Source organism: Vigna radiata, unplaced genomic scaffold, assembly GCF_000741045.1.
Source record: "Vigna radiata var. radiata cultivar VC1973A unplaced genomic scaffold, Vradiata_ver6 scaffold_23, whole genome shotgun sequence".
In the NCBI taxonomy this organism is placed as follows: domain Eukaryota; kingdom Viridiplantae; phylum Streptophyta; class Magnoliopsida; order Fabales; family Fabaceae; genus Vigna; species Vigna radiata.
The window spans coordinates 1675962-1691696 of NW_014541837.1; the positions used below are offsets into that span (position 1 = coordinate 1675962).

The following is a 15735-nucleotide window of genomic DNA, read 5'->3' on the forward strand; positions in this document are numbered from 1 at the left end:
TTAACAAAAAATTATTTTAAAAGGTTTAAGCACATGTGCGACCATTCTGTCTGCCTTGTGCTAAAAACCTTCTTCTTCTTTCAAAAAATTAACAAAGGTTTAAGCACACGTGCGACCATTCTGTCTGCCTTGTGCTAAAAACCTTCTTCTTCTTTCAAAAAATTAACAAAAATTTATTTTAAAAGGTTTAAGCACACGTGCGACCATTCTGTCTGCCTTGTGCTAAAAACCTTCTTCTTCTTTCAAAAAATTAACAAAAAATTATTTTAAAAGGTTTAAGCACACGTGCGACCATTCTGTCTGCCTTGTGCTGAAAACCTTTTCTCTTTCTTTTATAAAAAAAATACCAAAAAAATATATAAAAATTTCAAAAACTAAAAACATCTTCCAACGTACAATCTTTCAGCCAGAACTACGTGATCCTTGATTCTCCATCCAAAGTGGAGATACGTAGGAGCAAGGCTAGTCCTTGTCAGGCTCACTTTCCCAAAAATCCAAATTTTCCAAACAAACTTTCCAAACAATTGTCCAAACAAATTTTCCAAATGTTTTTAAAGAACTACGTAACCTTGATTTCTCAATCCAACTGAGAATACGTAGGAGCAAGGTCAATCCTTATCGGGCACAAAAAACACAAAAAATATTTTGTTTTCTTTAGAGTTTTACTTTTTAGGGGATATTAAACAATTTGCAAACCACATCAAATTCGCGTATTTAATTAAAGGTACTATCTTCGGGCAAGCGTTGTAGGGTGCTAATACCTTCCCTACACGTAACCGACTCCCGAACCCATAATTTGGTTTTCGTGGACCTTGCCTTATCTTTTTACGGTTTTTCCGTAGTTTTCCACAATAAACTATGGTGGCGACTCCAAAATCTTTTTTCAAAAACGTTCTTTTTTTGGATCGTCGTCCCGTCGCGATTTTCCGGTTGCGACACCCGCCCTGAGACCTGGTCCTTTCAAAGGTAGTGTGTGCCGGAATCCCCGTCAAACATGAAGCAGAATTACCGTCGGGAACAGCAGGAGGTTAAGGCAGAAAAAAATGATAACAAAAAGGTAGAAGGATCGGGAAGTAAGCCGACCGGTCCAAGACTAAGGGAAGGGCCAAGGGGCCCGACGTTTCCCCAGTATACCCCCCTCAATGCTCCTCGGAACCGGATACTCCAGGAAGCGTTGAGCACCCAAATCCTACCTGCTCTAGCGAAACGACCGACCCCTCCGGGAGCAGATTTAAGTAAGCATTGCTTGTACCACCAGAATTCCGGGCATGATACGGAAGACTGCGTGACTTTGAAGGATAAGATTGAAGAACTAATCCGTATGGGGCGGCTACAACAATACGTTAAGAGGGAGGACGTCCGGCGTCAGGAAGAGTTGCCCAGGAGAGAACATCCCTGTACGAGGCCCACAAGTCCTCCAAGGGATCGAAGAAGGGAAAGAGGGAGTTACAAAACTTACGATCGTCCGTCGAGAAATGAGGAACGACGGACGGATCCGAGAGATAGGAGCCGTAGCCCAGGGGATGAGCAGAGAGGACCTTTGAGGGGAATGATTAACACCATCTCTGGAGGCTTCGCCGGAGGAGGACCTACCTCCTCCGCGAGAAAGAAAAGCATACGGGCGTTAAGATACATACACGCTGTGGACGTTCCGCGGAGAACAATGCCGCCAATCACTTTTTCAGACGAAGACTTCCACGCCCCAGATCCCGACCAAGACGATCCGATGGTCATCAATATTGAAATAGCCCGGTACGGGGTGGGTAGAGTGTTAGTGGACCAGGGAAGTTCGGTCAATATACTGTACTAGAAGACGTTTCTACAAATGGACATTTCGGAAGATCTCATCGTCCCTTATAATGAGCAGATTGTGGGATTTGCCGGAGACCGAGTGGACACAAGGGGATATATTGATTTGCACACCCGGTTGGGGACAGGACGGGAGAGTGAGGAGATGAAAGTGAGATTCCTGCTCGTGGAGGTAAACACCTCTTATAACGTCCTGTTAGGACGACCGTGCCTGAATGCGTTCAGAGCAATCGTCTCCACCCCCCACTTAACAATGAAGTATCCAACTCGGCGGGGAACCATTTGTACCGTACGGGCTAATCAGAAGACGGCAAGGGAGTGCTATGCGGCCGGATTGCGCATATACCCAAAGGAAGAAAGGAGGAAAATGAGTCGGTCAGAGGTCGCCCTGGCCGACCTCGATCCAAGAACCAATACTGAGGACCGGCTAGAACCGGTGGGAGAAACTCAACCCATTATGATAGGCCGCAATACTGACCAAACCACATCCATAGCAAGAGGGTTAACGGCTGAAATCGAAAAGGAGCTGAGGCACATGCTATGGAAGAACCGGGATTTGTTTGCCTGGACAACAGCGGACATGCCAGGCATTCACCCATCCGTCATGACCCACAAGCTGTCATTATACAAAGATGCCCGACCGGTATCACAGAAGAAGAGGAAGATGGGAGACGAGAAGAGAAAGGTCGTTGAGGACGAAGTACGCAAGTTGAAGGAGGTTGGTTTCATCAAAGAAGTTACCTACACCACTTGGTTGGCTAATGTGGTGATGGTGAAGAAGGCAAACGGCAAATGGCGAATGTGTACTGATTACACTGATTTAAACAAGGCGTGTCCCAAAGATTCCTACCCCCTACCGAGTATTGACGCGTTGGTGGATGGTGCATCCGGGCACAAAATGCTGAGTTTTTTGGATGCTTACTCGGGGTACAACCAGATTCCCATGTACATCCCGGATCGCAAAAAGACTGCTTTTAGGACCGACAAGGCTAATTACTACTACGAAGTAATGTCGTTCGGCTTAAAAAATGTTGGGGCTACTTATCAGAGACTAATGGATAGGGTGTTTGCAGAACAGATCGGTCGTTGTATGGACGTTTATATTGACGATATGGTGGTCCAGTCACCGGACGTCGACAGTCACCTGCGTGACTTGGAAGAAGTCTTCGGGCAGGTCCGGAAATATGGAATGAAGCTAAATCCGGCGAAATGTACCTTTGGGGTCTCCGGGGGAAAGTTTCTTGGATTTATGCTAACCTCTAGGGGCATCGAGGCCAACCCAGATAAATGTGAAGCCATACTGAAAATGCCGAGCCCATCAACGCTGAAAGACATTCAGAGATTGGTCGGACGTCTGACGGCTTTGTCCAGATTCATCCCCAAACTAGCTGAACGGGCAAAGCCGATCATGAAGAAAATGAAGAAGGAGGCCACTAGCAAATGGGATCTCGAGTGTGAGCAGGCTTTCACCCAAGTGAAGGAAATCTTAATGAATCCCCCAATGATGAACCGACCGGACAAGGGAGCGGACCTGCACGTGTATCTAGGAGTTTCCGACACCACCATCAGTGTCGTCTTAGTGCAAGAACATCCATGCACGAAGCTCATATACTTCGTCAGCCGAACGTTGCAGGACACCGAGACCAGGTATCAACAAGTTGAGAAGGTCACGATGGCACTACTCCATGCCGCACGGCGGTTGAGGCCATATTTCCAAAGTCATCAGGTTGTTCTCCGAACCAATCACCCGGTCTCTAAGGTGCTGAGGAAACCCGACCTGGGGGGAAGGATGGTGGGATGGGCCGTTGAACTATCTGAGTTCGGATTGCGTTACGAGTCAAGGGGTTCCATAAAGTGGCAACACCTCGCGGATTTCGCGGCTGAGTTGCTAGTGACAGACGACGATTGCTGGAACCTGTACGTGGATGGTGCCTCCGGGAGAAATATAAGTGGGGCAGGGATCGTCTTGGAAGGACCGAACGGTTTCCTCCTGGAGCATTCCCTACTATTCAAATTTAAGACCTCCAATAACCAGGCGGAGTATGAAGCCTTGGTGGCAGGATTGGAGTTGGCCAAGGACATGGGAGCTAAGAAAGTAGTTTGCCGGACGGATTCGCAATTGGTGGTCGGGCTGATGAACGGAGAGTTCCAGGTGAAAGAAGATCACCTATTTCGATATTTTCATAAGGCATCCGCCTTGGTTGCAGAGTTTGAGAAAGTTGACATACAACACATTCCCCGGGAACAAAATTCCCGAGCCGATCTATTGTCCAAACTTAGCTTCGGAAGGGATAAAGGGCAATTGACGACGGTCATAAGGCAGGTCCTTCTCCAACCGTCCGTCGAATGTCACGCTATAACCACTGATGCTGCTGATTGGCGAGGAGAGATAAGGGAACTGATGAAGAAACAAGACGACGGCCATGACTTACGGTCAGCTAAAACCAAGAGGATAACCCGTTTCTTACTAATTGGAGACGATATGTATAGGAGGGGGTTTTCCACCCCTCTGCTCAAATGTATATCCAAAGACGAAGCACAGTATGTGATGGACGAGCTGCATAACGGGGTCTGCGAATTTCATTCCGGGCAAAGGACGTTGAAGGCTCGGATACTCCGGGCAGGCTACTATTGGCCCACGATGGAGGACGACTCCCGAACCTTTACTAGGAAATGACTCCGGTTCCAGGCGCATGCCAACGATGCCCGAATGCCACCCCACCCATTACACTCTATTGTCGCTCCCTAGCCTTTCTCCCAGTGGGGTATGGACATTGTAGGCCCTTTCCCCGTAGGCCCGGCACAGAAAAAATTCCTCTTGGTAGCGGTAGATTATTTCACTAAGTGGGTAGAGGTCGAACCCCTAGCGTCCATCACCGCCGCCCAAGTCCAGAAATTTTACTGGAAGATAATTTGTAGATTTGGTCTCCCAAAGACGATCGTCACGGACAATGGTAGACAGTTCGTGGATAAAAAGCTGAAAGAATTCTACTCAAACTTGGGGATTAAGCATGTAACCAGCTCAGTCGAACACCCCCAAATGAACGGGCAGGTTGAAGCTGTTAATAAAACTATCGTGGCCGAATTGAAGAGAAGATTGGGCGAGAAGAAAGCAGCATGGGTAAAGGAGTTGCCTGAGGTTTTGTGGGGATACAGGTGCACGCCGCACGGGACAACAGGGGAAACGCCCTTTAACCTCACGTACGGAGTCGACGCCATGCTCCCAGTCAAATTGGGAGAGCCCTCATTAAGAAGACAGATGGAGGACATAACATTAAACGACCAAGAGCTCTGAGTCGAGCTCGATACGGTGGAAGAATGTCGTGATCGGGCGGCACTAAGGGCTGAAGCGTGCAAAAGAATGGTCGAGAGAAGGTATAACTCAAAAGTTCGTCCAAGAGACTTCCAGGAGGGAAACCTCGTTTGGCGCAAGACGGGCGAAGCTAGGCGGACCTCCTCTCACAGGAAGCTGGCGGCTAATTGGGAAGGTCCTTTCAAAGTAGTCGCAACACTGAAGAATGGCGCTTACCGCCTAGCACGGCCGGACGGTCGGATGCTCCCCAACACATGGAATGCGACCCATCTGAAGTTTTACTTCAGTTAAAGTTATAATTGTAAACGATTGATGTACCTGCATTTTAATAGTAATATTGGCAGGGTCGTTCCAATTACATTGTAAGATCTAAGGAAGGGATCCATCCCGGTGAAAGAAGTAAACGGTATTAATATACCTTAATCAAACCAACGGGGATCCGTCCCAAAACGGGATCCGTCCCGGTGAAAAGTAAACGGTATTAACATACCTTAAATAAACGAGATCCGTCCCAAGAAAGGGATCTGTCCCGCCCAATCGGGGGATGGCACATGCCCTCATGGTTATCGAAAAGGGATTTGTCCCATTCAACAAGGGCAAGGCGGCGAATGACACCTATCGGCCGTCCCGAACACCCAACAAGGGGTCTCATCTCTGCAACCTCCAAAGCGTCGCAAATAAATAAAGTACGGCTTACACAAACATAAATTGAACCGAACGTCTATTATATTGATCCAAAAAATAGAGTATGGCTTACAAAAAATCAAATTCATGAGCGGGTCGAGCCCCAAACACTAGCTATTCGTAAGTGTTTTGAGGTCGACCTCGCTTACAAAAGCCACCCCCCACCTAACATTAATAAAATCAAAAAGAACAAAAGCAAGAAAAATCAAAGTCGCTCATGGGGCGCCCGTTCCTTCAGGGCAACTTCCATCTATAGCGCCGCCTCCCCCTTCGGTCGTCAAATTCGCTCGCACCGGACCCATCACCCCATTATATACATCCTGATAGAGATCGAACCCGGAGGCGATTGGGTCCACCTTCAGCAAATGGGCCACTTGACGAAGGGCTTTGTTAAATCCTTCCTCGTGCTCAAGGATGACTGTCGCATCCAGATTTGCGAATTCCTCCTTGGTTTGGACCAGTTCGGCACTTAGATTTTTCTTCGCCTCATTGGCAGCTAGCAAGTCTCGGGATAGCCGATCACTCTATTCGGCAAGCTCCTCTCCCCTCTTGCCCAGACAGCGAACCTCGAACTTAGGTTTCTTCACATCCTCACCTAAACCGATTTCTCGGGAGTGGGCGGCCGTGAGAGCTTTCTTTGAATTGGCTAGTTGCAGCTTAGCCTCCTCCAAGTCCGCCTACAGTTTGGCATATTTTTCATCACATCCCTCGTGATCTTTCGTGAGCGTTTCCACCCGGACACGAAGTGTGGCGGAGGCCTCTATCTCTACCGCCAACTCACGAATCAGATTCTGCCCTTCCCGGACCTTCCCCTTCTCACGGGCATTCAGGGCCATCATAACTCCCCGGGACATCATTTCCACGGCCGCCCCATATAGCTCTGCCTCGGACAGGGGTTCGATGACCGCCCGCTGGGAAGAACTTGCGCGCACATCAATTCGCGAGGCGGCATCGAACGCCGGATCAAAAATGCCGGCCGGAAGTGGAATCAAGGAGGAGCTCCCACTTCGACGACTTTTCCGGGACGAAGACTTGCCTTCATCCCGAGATTTCCTTTTCCTATCCAGTGGGGCCACCGATTCCGGAGGAGATTCAGATGATTGCACATGAATGGTTTGGTTCGGTTGCAGTTGTGATTGATCGGCCACCCGACCGGTGGCAATTACTTCATTAGGGTGAACTTCCACGGTGACCAGCTCGACTTGCGGAATGCCGACCGGAATTTGGGAAGTAGGCGCCGAGTTGGAAGCAACAGACGAACGCTTCAACCCTTGAGAACCAACGCTTCCTCGGCGACGTTGAGATGACGCAAACCATCCGGTATGGCGAGGAACGGGCAACGACATGTATCCTGAAAGAAAAACAAAAATTTAGACAAGTCAAATCAAGGTATTAAAATGTCAAATCTGAATAAAAACATACCAAAGGCTATTTGGTCGTAATCCTCATATTTTAAACAGTCAACGAAGCCACGGGCGCTTAGCTGGCGGGGCAGGCTATTTATTACCCGAACGACTTCCCTTTCCGCCGCATCCAATAACCCAACACCATACGCCTTTATTTTGGGGGGAGCTTCGGTCCAATAAAAGGGGAACCGAGGCACGCCATTAGAGTCACAAAACTCGGACCTCCCGGACTCCTTGATTATTATTTTGAAATATCGCGTCTTGAAATTCTTGAACGAATCCGAAAACGGTTTGAATAAGATTCGGTTATGAACCGAAGACAACGATACCCATCCTCGTCGCGATACGGGACAGACGTTAAAATAGTGGAGGAACACACGTACCATAGGCGTAACTCCTACGGTAGCGCACAAAGATGTAAAGGCTTGGACGACCGCCCACCCATTCAGATGCAATTGGCTTGGCGCGATGTTCAACTCCTTCAGGACCGACGACTGAAATTCAATAAACGGAACCTGAATGTACATCTGATCAAACATGTAAGTGTACACGAAGAAAAAATCTTCCAAATTCGACCCTTTCCCGTGAAACACTCGCTCGTTCGGATGACTTACGCCAAGCCGAAATAAACGGGCATCCTCCATGTCGCGAGCTATATAGGAACGTTCGGACCACCAGGATAAATCTGCGCGAGTTCCGAAGTCCGACGTATACTCGTTCACTTTGGGAGAGGCCCAGCGGTACCCCCGGATCCGTGGCCAACCGTCGGCCGGTTCTGCCAACTCAGGGTCAACACGAACACCTCCCTTCAGCAAAAAAATGGCAATGCCGTTTGTCAGCCTATCGGCGTCCGGAGAGGGCGGCATTGAGCTTTCTTCATCAGAATCGGCCTCCAGGAAAGAGGACGACACCGAACCGCGAGAAGCAACCCTCCCTGCCCCACCGGCTCCCAATGAATCTGCTGCCAATCCGGCACCGAAAGACCCCTCCCGTGCCGGGACGGCCCTTGACGGACCTGCCGCAAACATACCCACGCCGTTGGTTGCCTCTGCCCCGCCACCACCGCTACGACCCGATGACTCCTCAGAAGAATAAACACTAACCACCGCCATTTATTACCTGAAAATTGTTGAATCAGAGAACCCCACCATCACCCCTATTTATAGAAAAAATTTTGAAAACGGCCATGGCACGTACACCGTCAGATCTTCCCACGTTCAACGGTGTAGATCTGAGACGGTTACACTCCAGAGACTAATCAGCCAATCACAGCGGGCCAGGTACTTTTCCCGCCCAGAGTACCCTAAGAGAACGGAACCGTCGCCTTTTCAAATTCAAAACCTTTCAGCCGTTCTACGGCTTCAGGCTTGGGGGGCTTGTGTATAGTAAGGAATAGGACGGACGACCTTATTGAAATAGGGCGGTCGGCCCAAAACATTTTGTATCACAACCGGTCAACAGAACCCAAGCGACGCCCGGTGCCCCTGACCGGTCACAACCTCTGTTCGTAGGAAAAACCTTGAAGAATCCACATGGAGTTCTATCGTCACGAGATAACCCCACATTCTCCGCGCTCACAATGACCTTCGAGAAAATCCTGAGAGACGAAACGTCTGGTATGACCACTGCGTCGAACCTTCAAATCACTCAGAACCGTTCGGGAGAACCGTCCAAGACACCCCTGTGAAGCGTTAGAGATGAACGGTCGCACGAGAGAAACCAATGTCTAGATTACAGTTTCCTCACCGAAGCCATAGTGTGACGGGCGTTCCGAACGTCCGGCGGAGGACGAGAATCAATATAAGAAATTCCCAGAATTAAGATAAAACCAAATTAACTATAATGGGCCTATAATTGGGTCGTGATTAAGGTTTTGTTAATCATGGGCCCATAAGGAAAACTATAAATAGGAGTCAAGGGTAAGAGGTAGGTGGTTCCATTGAATGCATATTTATTTCACTCTCTCTCTATCTCTACCTTTTCTATCTTATCAGTGATACTGACTTGAGCGTCGGAGTGCCATTAGCAGGTACCCGGCCGGATTCGATCGAAGCGAGCAATTGTATTGGAGCTGAACCAGGAGAAGACCGGACGGTTTGCAACGGGAAATTGTGTAGGAGAGCTTGGAGATAATCCCGACCGAAACACATGAATCTTCTCTTCACGTTCTTTTTTCTCTTAAGGTAATAATCCTTACTATGAGTATAAGTCTTCTTCTCGTCAGGACGATCTAGGGTATACTAATGACGCCTAATCATTGTCATCGCTCTGGTCGTTTTCAAGCATGAATAAATTATTATATAATTAGTAATAATGATATGTAAAAAAAAGATGGAGGTGATAATTAATAATAATGATACATAGAAAAAGGAGATATAAAATTATTAATAGTGTTAAAACACAAATGTAGTGGATCAAACATCACTGTCATAACAATTTAGCATGGAAAACGTTGGTGTTGCTTTGCGGTTTTATTTACAAATTATTGCCTTCTAAAATAAGAAAAGTAGAAGCAATTCAATGGTCCATTGCATGGTTTTCTTTGTCTTTCTCTACATGCACTCAATTTAATAACTTTTAGTTGCGTATATAGATACTGAATAGGTTTTGTGTTGGTGATTTAGTTTAGTAACTGAGCCTCTGCAATGGATATACCATCGCACATAGTGATGTTTCCATGGTTTGCCATGGGACACTTAACCCCGTATCTTCATTTCTCCAACAAGTTAGCAAGTAGAGGATACAAAATCTCCTTCTTCATCCCCAAAAAAACACAAACCAAGTTGCAACATCTCAACCTTCACCGACATCTCATCACCTTTTTTCCCATCACAGTTCCTCCTGTTCATGGCCTTCCTCATGGCGCTGAAACCACTTCAGACGTCCCATTCTCTTTGTTCCCACTTATTGCCACAGCTATGGATCACACAGAGAAGGACATAGAACTTCTCCTAATGAATCTGAAGCCACAAATTGTCTTTTTCGATTTCCAACATTGGCTACCAACCTTGGCACGAAAGTGGGGCATCAAGTGCATGCAATACTTCATAGTTAATCCGCTATCAGTAGCTTACTTTTGGAACGGACCAAGGAAGAGCCAAGGAGGAGAATTAACTGATGTTGATCTCATGAAGCCACCTGAGGGGTTCCCTGATTCATCCATCAAGCTTCATGCGCATGAAGTTCGATTCCTTGCTGCCACAAGAAAGCTAGAGTTTGGAAGGGATGTTCTTTTGTACGATCGTTGGGGCAAAGGTACAAGCTTAGCAGATGCAATTGGATTCAAAGGCTGCAGAGAAATTGATGGGCCATATGCAGAATATCTAGAAACTGTGTATGGAAAACCTGTTTTGCTTTCAGGGCCTCTTTTACCTGAGCCACCGAACTCTACATTGGAGGAAAAATGGGTTGCATGGCTTAGTGGTTTCAACCATGGTTCTGTTGTGTTCTGTGCATTTGGAAGCGAAAGCCCCTTACCAGAAAATCAGTTTCAAGAGTTGTTGCTTGGTCTAGAACTAACAGGTTTTCCATTTCTTGCAGCATTTAAGCCTCCCAATGGATTTGAGTCTGTTGAAGAAGCTCTGCCAGATGGGTTCAGAGAAAGGGTTAAAGGAAGGGGGATTGCATATGGAGGTTGGGTGCCACAGCAATTGATCTTGGAACATCCTTCTGTTGGATGTTTCATAACACACTGTGGAGCTGCTTCTCTAACAGAGGCTCTTGTGAATAAGTGTCGGTTAGTGTTTTTACCTCGGTTGGGTGCTGATCACGTCATCAATGCAAGAAGTCTGAGTAGAAAATTGAAGGTTGGGGTGGAAGTGGAGAAAGGTGAAGAAGATGGTTTGTTCAGCAAAGAAAGTATATGTAAAGCAGTGAAAAGCTTGATGGATGATGATAGTGAGGTTGCAAGAGAAGTGAGACAAAATCATGCCAAACTCAGGAACTTCTTACTGAGTGACAATTTAGAGTCCTCTTGTGTAGATCTTTTCTGTCAACAACTTCAAAATTTACTATAATTTCCAAGCTTCAACCACTAATTGTATATTACATGAATAATAACTTGACGTGACTTTGTTTTAACTTAATCTACTCTAAATTTAAAAACCTATGATAACAAGTTGGAAATGGCACATTTTATGTGAATTTGTAATTTTTTTTCCACAAAACAAATTTAAATCCATTCATTTCCTTGAGAAGCACTTCATATATATTTATAAAAGTAACTGACGATACAATTTTTATTAGAAATATATATAGCCAAAAAGTACTTTTAATTCACATGTTAACTTTTTTTATGAATGTGAAAAATGAGATAAGTAATTTGTATCCCGTTTTATGAGTATAAATCAACACTATCATCCTTAACAGAGACAAGTCATTGGTCTATATGTTTGAGGACTTTTGTGGTAACCATAGTACTCTGCATTTATGTTAGTCACACTCTTAGGGGAAAAAGAAAAGTAACTCTTATGGTTAGAAAAGGATGGAAGAAAATTTCACATGTATAACTCTCAATTTTCCACACCTTTCTAATAACTAGTAAAAAAAAACTATTATTTGCTTACGGAATAACCAACAATGATTCATCTCACAGAAAAATATACTAAAAGTGAGAAAAGTATGTACCGGTACGTGAAAGAGCGAAAACATTCATAAACACTGCATTAAATATTTTCTCACATCAAATGCAAAGCTCCAAAGCAAAGTCATTTAGGAAGTAACTAGAAATTTGAATCATCCATCCAATTGTTGCGATGATTATGATACAGCACTGAGTTTGTTATAGAGTAAACAGTATCTGAAATGACTTTGTAAATGGTTTCGATTGATTCAGGAGCGAGATATGGCTCATTAGTGGTACTTTCAACTATGTGGAATGCAATAGTTAGAAGACTTCGACTGTTTCTATCTTCATCTCCATGCAACCTTTCAGGAAGAATGCTAAATCCTGATGGTAGGATCATCACTTTGTCAGGGTTGGCTCCGTGTATAAGAGCTGCCACAGCTGACTCATCCAGTGGAGCATACACTATATACGAACCTGTTGAGTCTGTGTAACTCTCTTGCAGAAAACAGATTACAAGCTTGCCCTGTGAATTCTAAGAACATTGCAAATAAAGGGTTGTTCAGGTTTAACGTTAAGTTTGAAGAAATTGATGAAAAATGAAATTTAATAATCAATGATGTTAGCTTACATGGGCACTCATCAGGGAAACACGATTTCCTGGATTTTCACCCTTCAGCATTGAAGCAAACTCTCGAATATTATGTCTACGTGAAAGTAAATCCCACTGCAATCATTCATCAAAATGAAAAAAATACAACAAGATGTTAACTTTTTCGTATGATAATTTATAATATCTGAAATGCTTGAAAGAAATTATGGAGCAAACCTTGGTTCTGGAATTCCCATGGCGGAGGAAGTTGAACAGTCGAGTCCGGGAGACATCAAGCCAAACAGAAGTTGTGAAAACAACGGATGTACCTGGAGGCTTTCCAGCTTCTCCCATGTTATTCTTCACCATGATTCTCACGTATGGGGAATGAGCCATTTGGGTCCACGGATTGTCTGCGGTGGAACTCACGTTTCCACAAAATGTTTTCATCATTCTATCTGCCAGTTGCAGCAAACTGGTCTTCCCCATTTGTGCTATAAAAACTGTTCACATCAAAAGAAACAAGCAAGTTTAATGGAAGCAGTTAAACACGCTATAAACTAATGTCAGTTAAAATAGAAGATATCAGAACATGTATACCTCCTTCATCAGCAACCAACGGTGTTACGAATAGAGTTTGTAACCATTCACCATATCGAATTAAGGAATTAATCCAACGGCTTGCGCCAAAAGCTAGAGTGGAGGTGAATAGAGACTGGAAATAATGGTCCACTTGATTATCTTCTACTTCTACATGCTCCACCCATGTGACCTAAAAATGGAAAACAAAGTAAAACCAGTTTTTATGGCTTCCCAAAATGAACAAAAAAGAAAAAGATGGTTAACTTCATGATGCAATCAATTGAATCCTATAAAAAATCAACCTTAGAGTGTCCATTAGGCATTAACTTAATCAAACATCCAGATGGTTTTTTCCGAAAATTGGTGGTTGGGGAAGGAAGAAATTTCTCCAATGATACATCTACAACCCCCCATGTGTTATGAGATAACTGCTTGCTGTACCTTCCAAAATAACACTCCCTGGTCAATAAAACAGGCGAAGGCAAATGAAGTTCTGCGCTCATCTGTAAAAAGGAAAGAGTATACATCGAAATGAGAACAACATTCACATTAGTTTAGAAATTCTAATGATATATAGAATATTTAACAACCATAAGAACATAACAGTTAGCTTAACTGAAACATAAGAGTTTCCAATATGTTCTGCAATAGCAACCATTATAGGAAGACTTTACACTGCAGCTATGATCGGAGTCAACTGTTTGGTGTGTAATTTTAATTTTAAGGAAAAGCAGAAACATTTTTTTCCTTTTCTTGTGTTTTAATTCAGCTGAAAACAGAACTTTCCCATAAATCTTTTACAAAAATTATTGAATTACATTGTTAATTCCAACCAAAAATCTTTAGAAATGCAAATAGATTCCCGAAAAAGTGAATCATCTTCGTATGAACTCTTATGGGAAATTGATTTTTTTATGAAAAATAGATGATAGAAATATGTTTGATAAAATTCCTTAAGGTAAGAATTACTGTTAATCTATTCTTAATATTATCCAATACTGGTTGCAAGAGCTTTTTCTTTCTTGAGTTTTTTCCCACCATCATACCTAAATATCTTTCTTGATGGGAATAGTCATCAGTCCACAGTTCAGAATCATAGAATATTTTTGTGAAAATTCACTCTAGAGGCAACTTCAAAACATCTCAGTACTTTTAATTACAATTACAACTTTTTGACACCTGCCTTACGCAAAAAAGATTGTATAATATGCAAACTACAACATAGTGACCCTAACCTCGTTCCTTCCTACTGTTATTTCCTCTAATGTTATTGTTTTTTAATAACTTGTCTAACTATAATTAGCATCCTTCCACAACCTATAAATTACAGAGGAGCCACTGGAATTGTCTAAGAAGAAATAGTGGGCAATTAGCAAAGATCAAGACCACCTTGAAGATATTGATATATGTTAGGTGTTTTTAGTTTAATAATTGTTGATGAGTATAATTTTAGTGTGTAACAAACAGATAACAAGAAACATTGCAGACTTATGTAACATTTTCTGTCATGACTACTCAAAAACATGTGTATAATGTATGTCTTTACCATTCTAATTCATTGAGTTCTTTTGTATTGTCTGGTTTTATCTTTCATTTTTCATGTTTTAATCAGCAATATATTAGAGTCTTTGTTCCTCAATCAACACTTCTATTAATGTTCAACATGACCTCTAATTTGTAACATAAGAAGCATGTTTAGTAATGCTAAGCAATCCATGACTCACTCATTTCCTAAGCAAGCAAATCACCTCCAAAAAGAAGCATAAGATTGTTGTTCTTATATTCCAAAGTCTTTTACTCACCTCCAAATTATTTTTATTTCGGGTTATCTAGATTTAGGTGTAAATTACTATTTAAATTTCTCATTGAACTGTTCTAATTTTATGTATATTTTCTTTAAATTATTCTTTTCACATTAATTTAACATATTAATAACAGGTTTCTCAAGCCAATTGTCAAATAAAATGGACTTTTAATATACTATTTAATTAGTTGAATATACTAGTCAAAGAAAATACACTTTTAATTTCTAACTTAAAAAAAGAATTCTAACCTTACAAGAAGGGGTAACATTCTGAACTTACCACCTGCAATCTGTTATCATAGCTTCCATCCACTCCTAACAAAGTTCCTACTATTGCCGCTTTTGAGACAATATTGTAAAACACCCCAGACCATTGATTCTGGTTAACATCCAACAAAAAGAGACCAAATATATCAATAAATGAGAAATGAGAGAGAAATCGTTGTATGACTTCATATACAGAACAATTTTTTGACACAAAAAATATCATGCATGTGGTACTTCAACTCATATGGATATAATACATCATTTATCATAAATCTATAGAAAGTCTGTGATTTCTATTGTTATTCTTTACAAAAAAATTGTCAGAAGTCCCATATTCAATAAAAATAAAATAAATTACTGGCATTGTAGGTTGGATTAAGACGCAAATTGTATTCATTAACAGAAGAAAAATTCTAAATTGTATAAGTATTGAGACTCTCCTGTTCAGAAAAAGTTAATCATTCCTGCTTTCGACCGGACTTTTGTAATAGTGATCTTACAAAATATATTAAAGCATAAGAATGTTCAAAATGTATTACCTTACCATGCTGTGGAATAACATCAAATCTAAATGTCAAGTTCAATAAAAGAGGTTAGGTGATATATGAATTGATAAGACTTCTCTCATTCGATATACAGTATAAACAAATATATATATATATATATATATATATATATATATATATATATATATATATATATATATATATATAT

The 15735-nt window shown here is 42.8% G+C and overlaps 3 protein-coding genes across 6 annotated transcripts in view; 2 read left to right on the plus strand and 1 right to left on the minus strand.

The window, feature by feature from the left end:
• The first annotated feature begins 994 nt into the window (after window positions 1-994).
• On the plus strand, window positions 995-1810 carry LOC106778519. Its single transcript, XM_014666492.1, has one exon. It carries the CDS (start codon window positions 995-997, stop codon window positions 1808-1810), a length of 816 nt encoding a protein of 271 aa, XP_014521978.1.
• Window positions 1811-9857: 8047 nt separating this feature from the next.
• Window positions 9858-11228, plus strand: LOC106778578 (anthocyanidin 3-O-glucoside 2''-O-glucosyltransferase). Its single transcript, XM_014666546.1, has one exon. The coding sequence runs from the start codon at window positions 9858-9860 to the stop codon at window positions 11226-11228; it is 1371 nt and encodes a 456-aa protein (XP_014522032.1).
• A 615-nt stretch (window positions 11229-11843) lies between these two features.
• The window catches only part of LOC106778579 (homeobox-leucine zipper protein ROC2-like), a 6615-nt gene continuing 2723 nt past the window's right edge, over window positions 11844-15735 (minus strand). For 3 of the 4 annotated variants that reach the window (XM_022776246.1, XM_014666548.2, XM_022776245.1), the window contains exons 2-7: window positions 15004-15133; window positions 13253-13453; window positions 12969-13140; window positions 12606-12871; window positions 12408-12503; window positions 11844-12311 (exon numbers count right to left, since the gene is read on the minus strand). In XM_022776246.1, the coding sequence (XP_022631967.1) occupies window positions 11934-12311; window positions 12408-12503; window positions 12606-12871; window positions 12969-13140; window positions 13253-13453 (1113 nt within the window). In that variant the 5' untranslated portion in view covers window positions 15004-15133 and the 3' untranslated portion in view covers window positions 11844-11933. Of the gene's footprint in view, window positions 12312-12407; window positions 12504-12605; window positions 12872-12968; window positions 13141-13252; window positions 13454-15003; window positions 15134-15560; window positions 15589-15735 lie in introns of all 4 variants that reach the window. The other variant, XM_022776244.1, reaches the window with a different exon arrangement.

Excerpts from the sequence above, each read along its gene's own strand:
- LOC106778519 (XM_014666492.1), top strand. The coding sequence starts at position 995 with ATGAAGCAGAATTACCGTCGGGAACAGCAGGAGGTTAAGGCAGAAAAA.
- LOC106778578 (XM_014666546.1), top strand. The coding sequence starts at position 9,858 with ATGGATATACCATCGCACATAGTGATGTTTCCATGGTTTGCCATGGGA.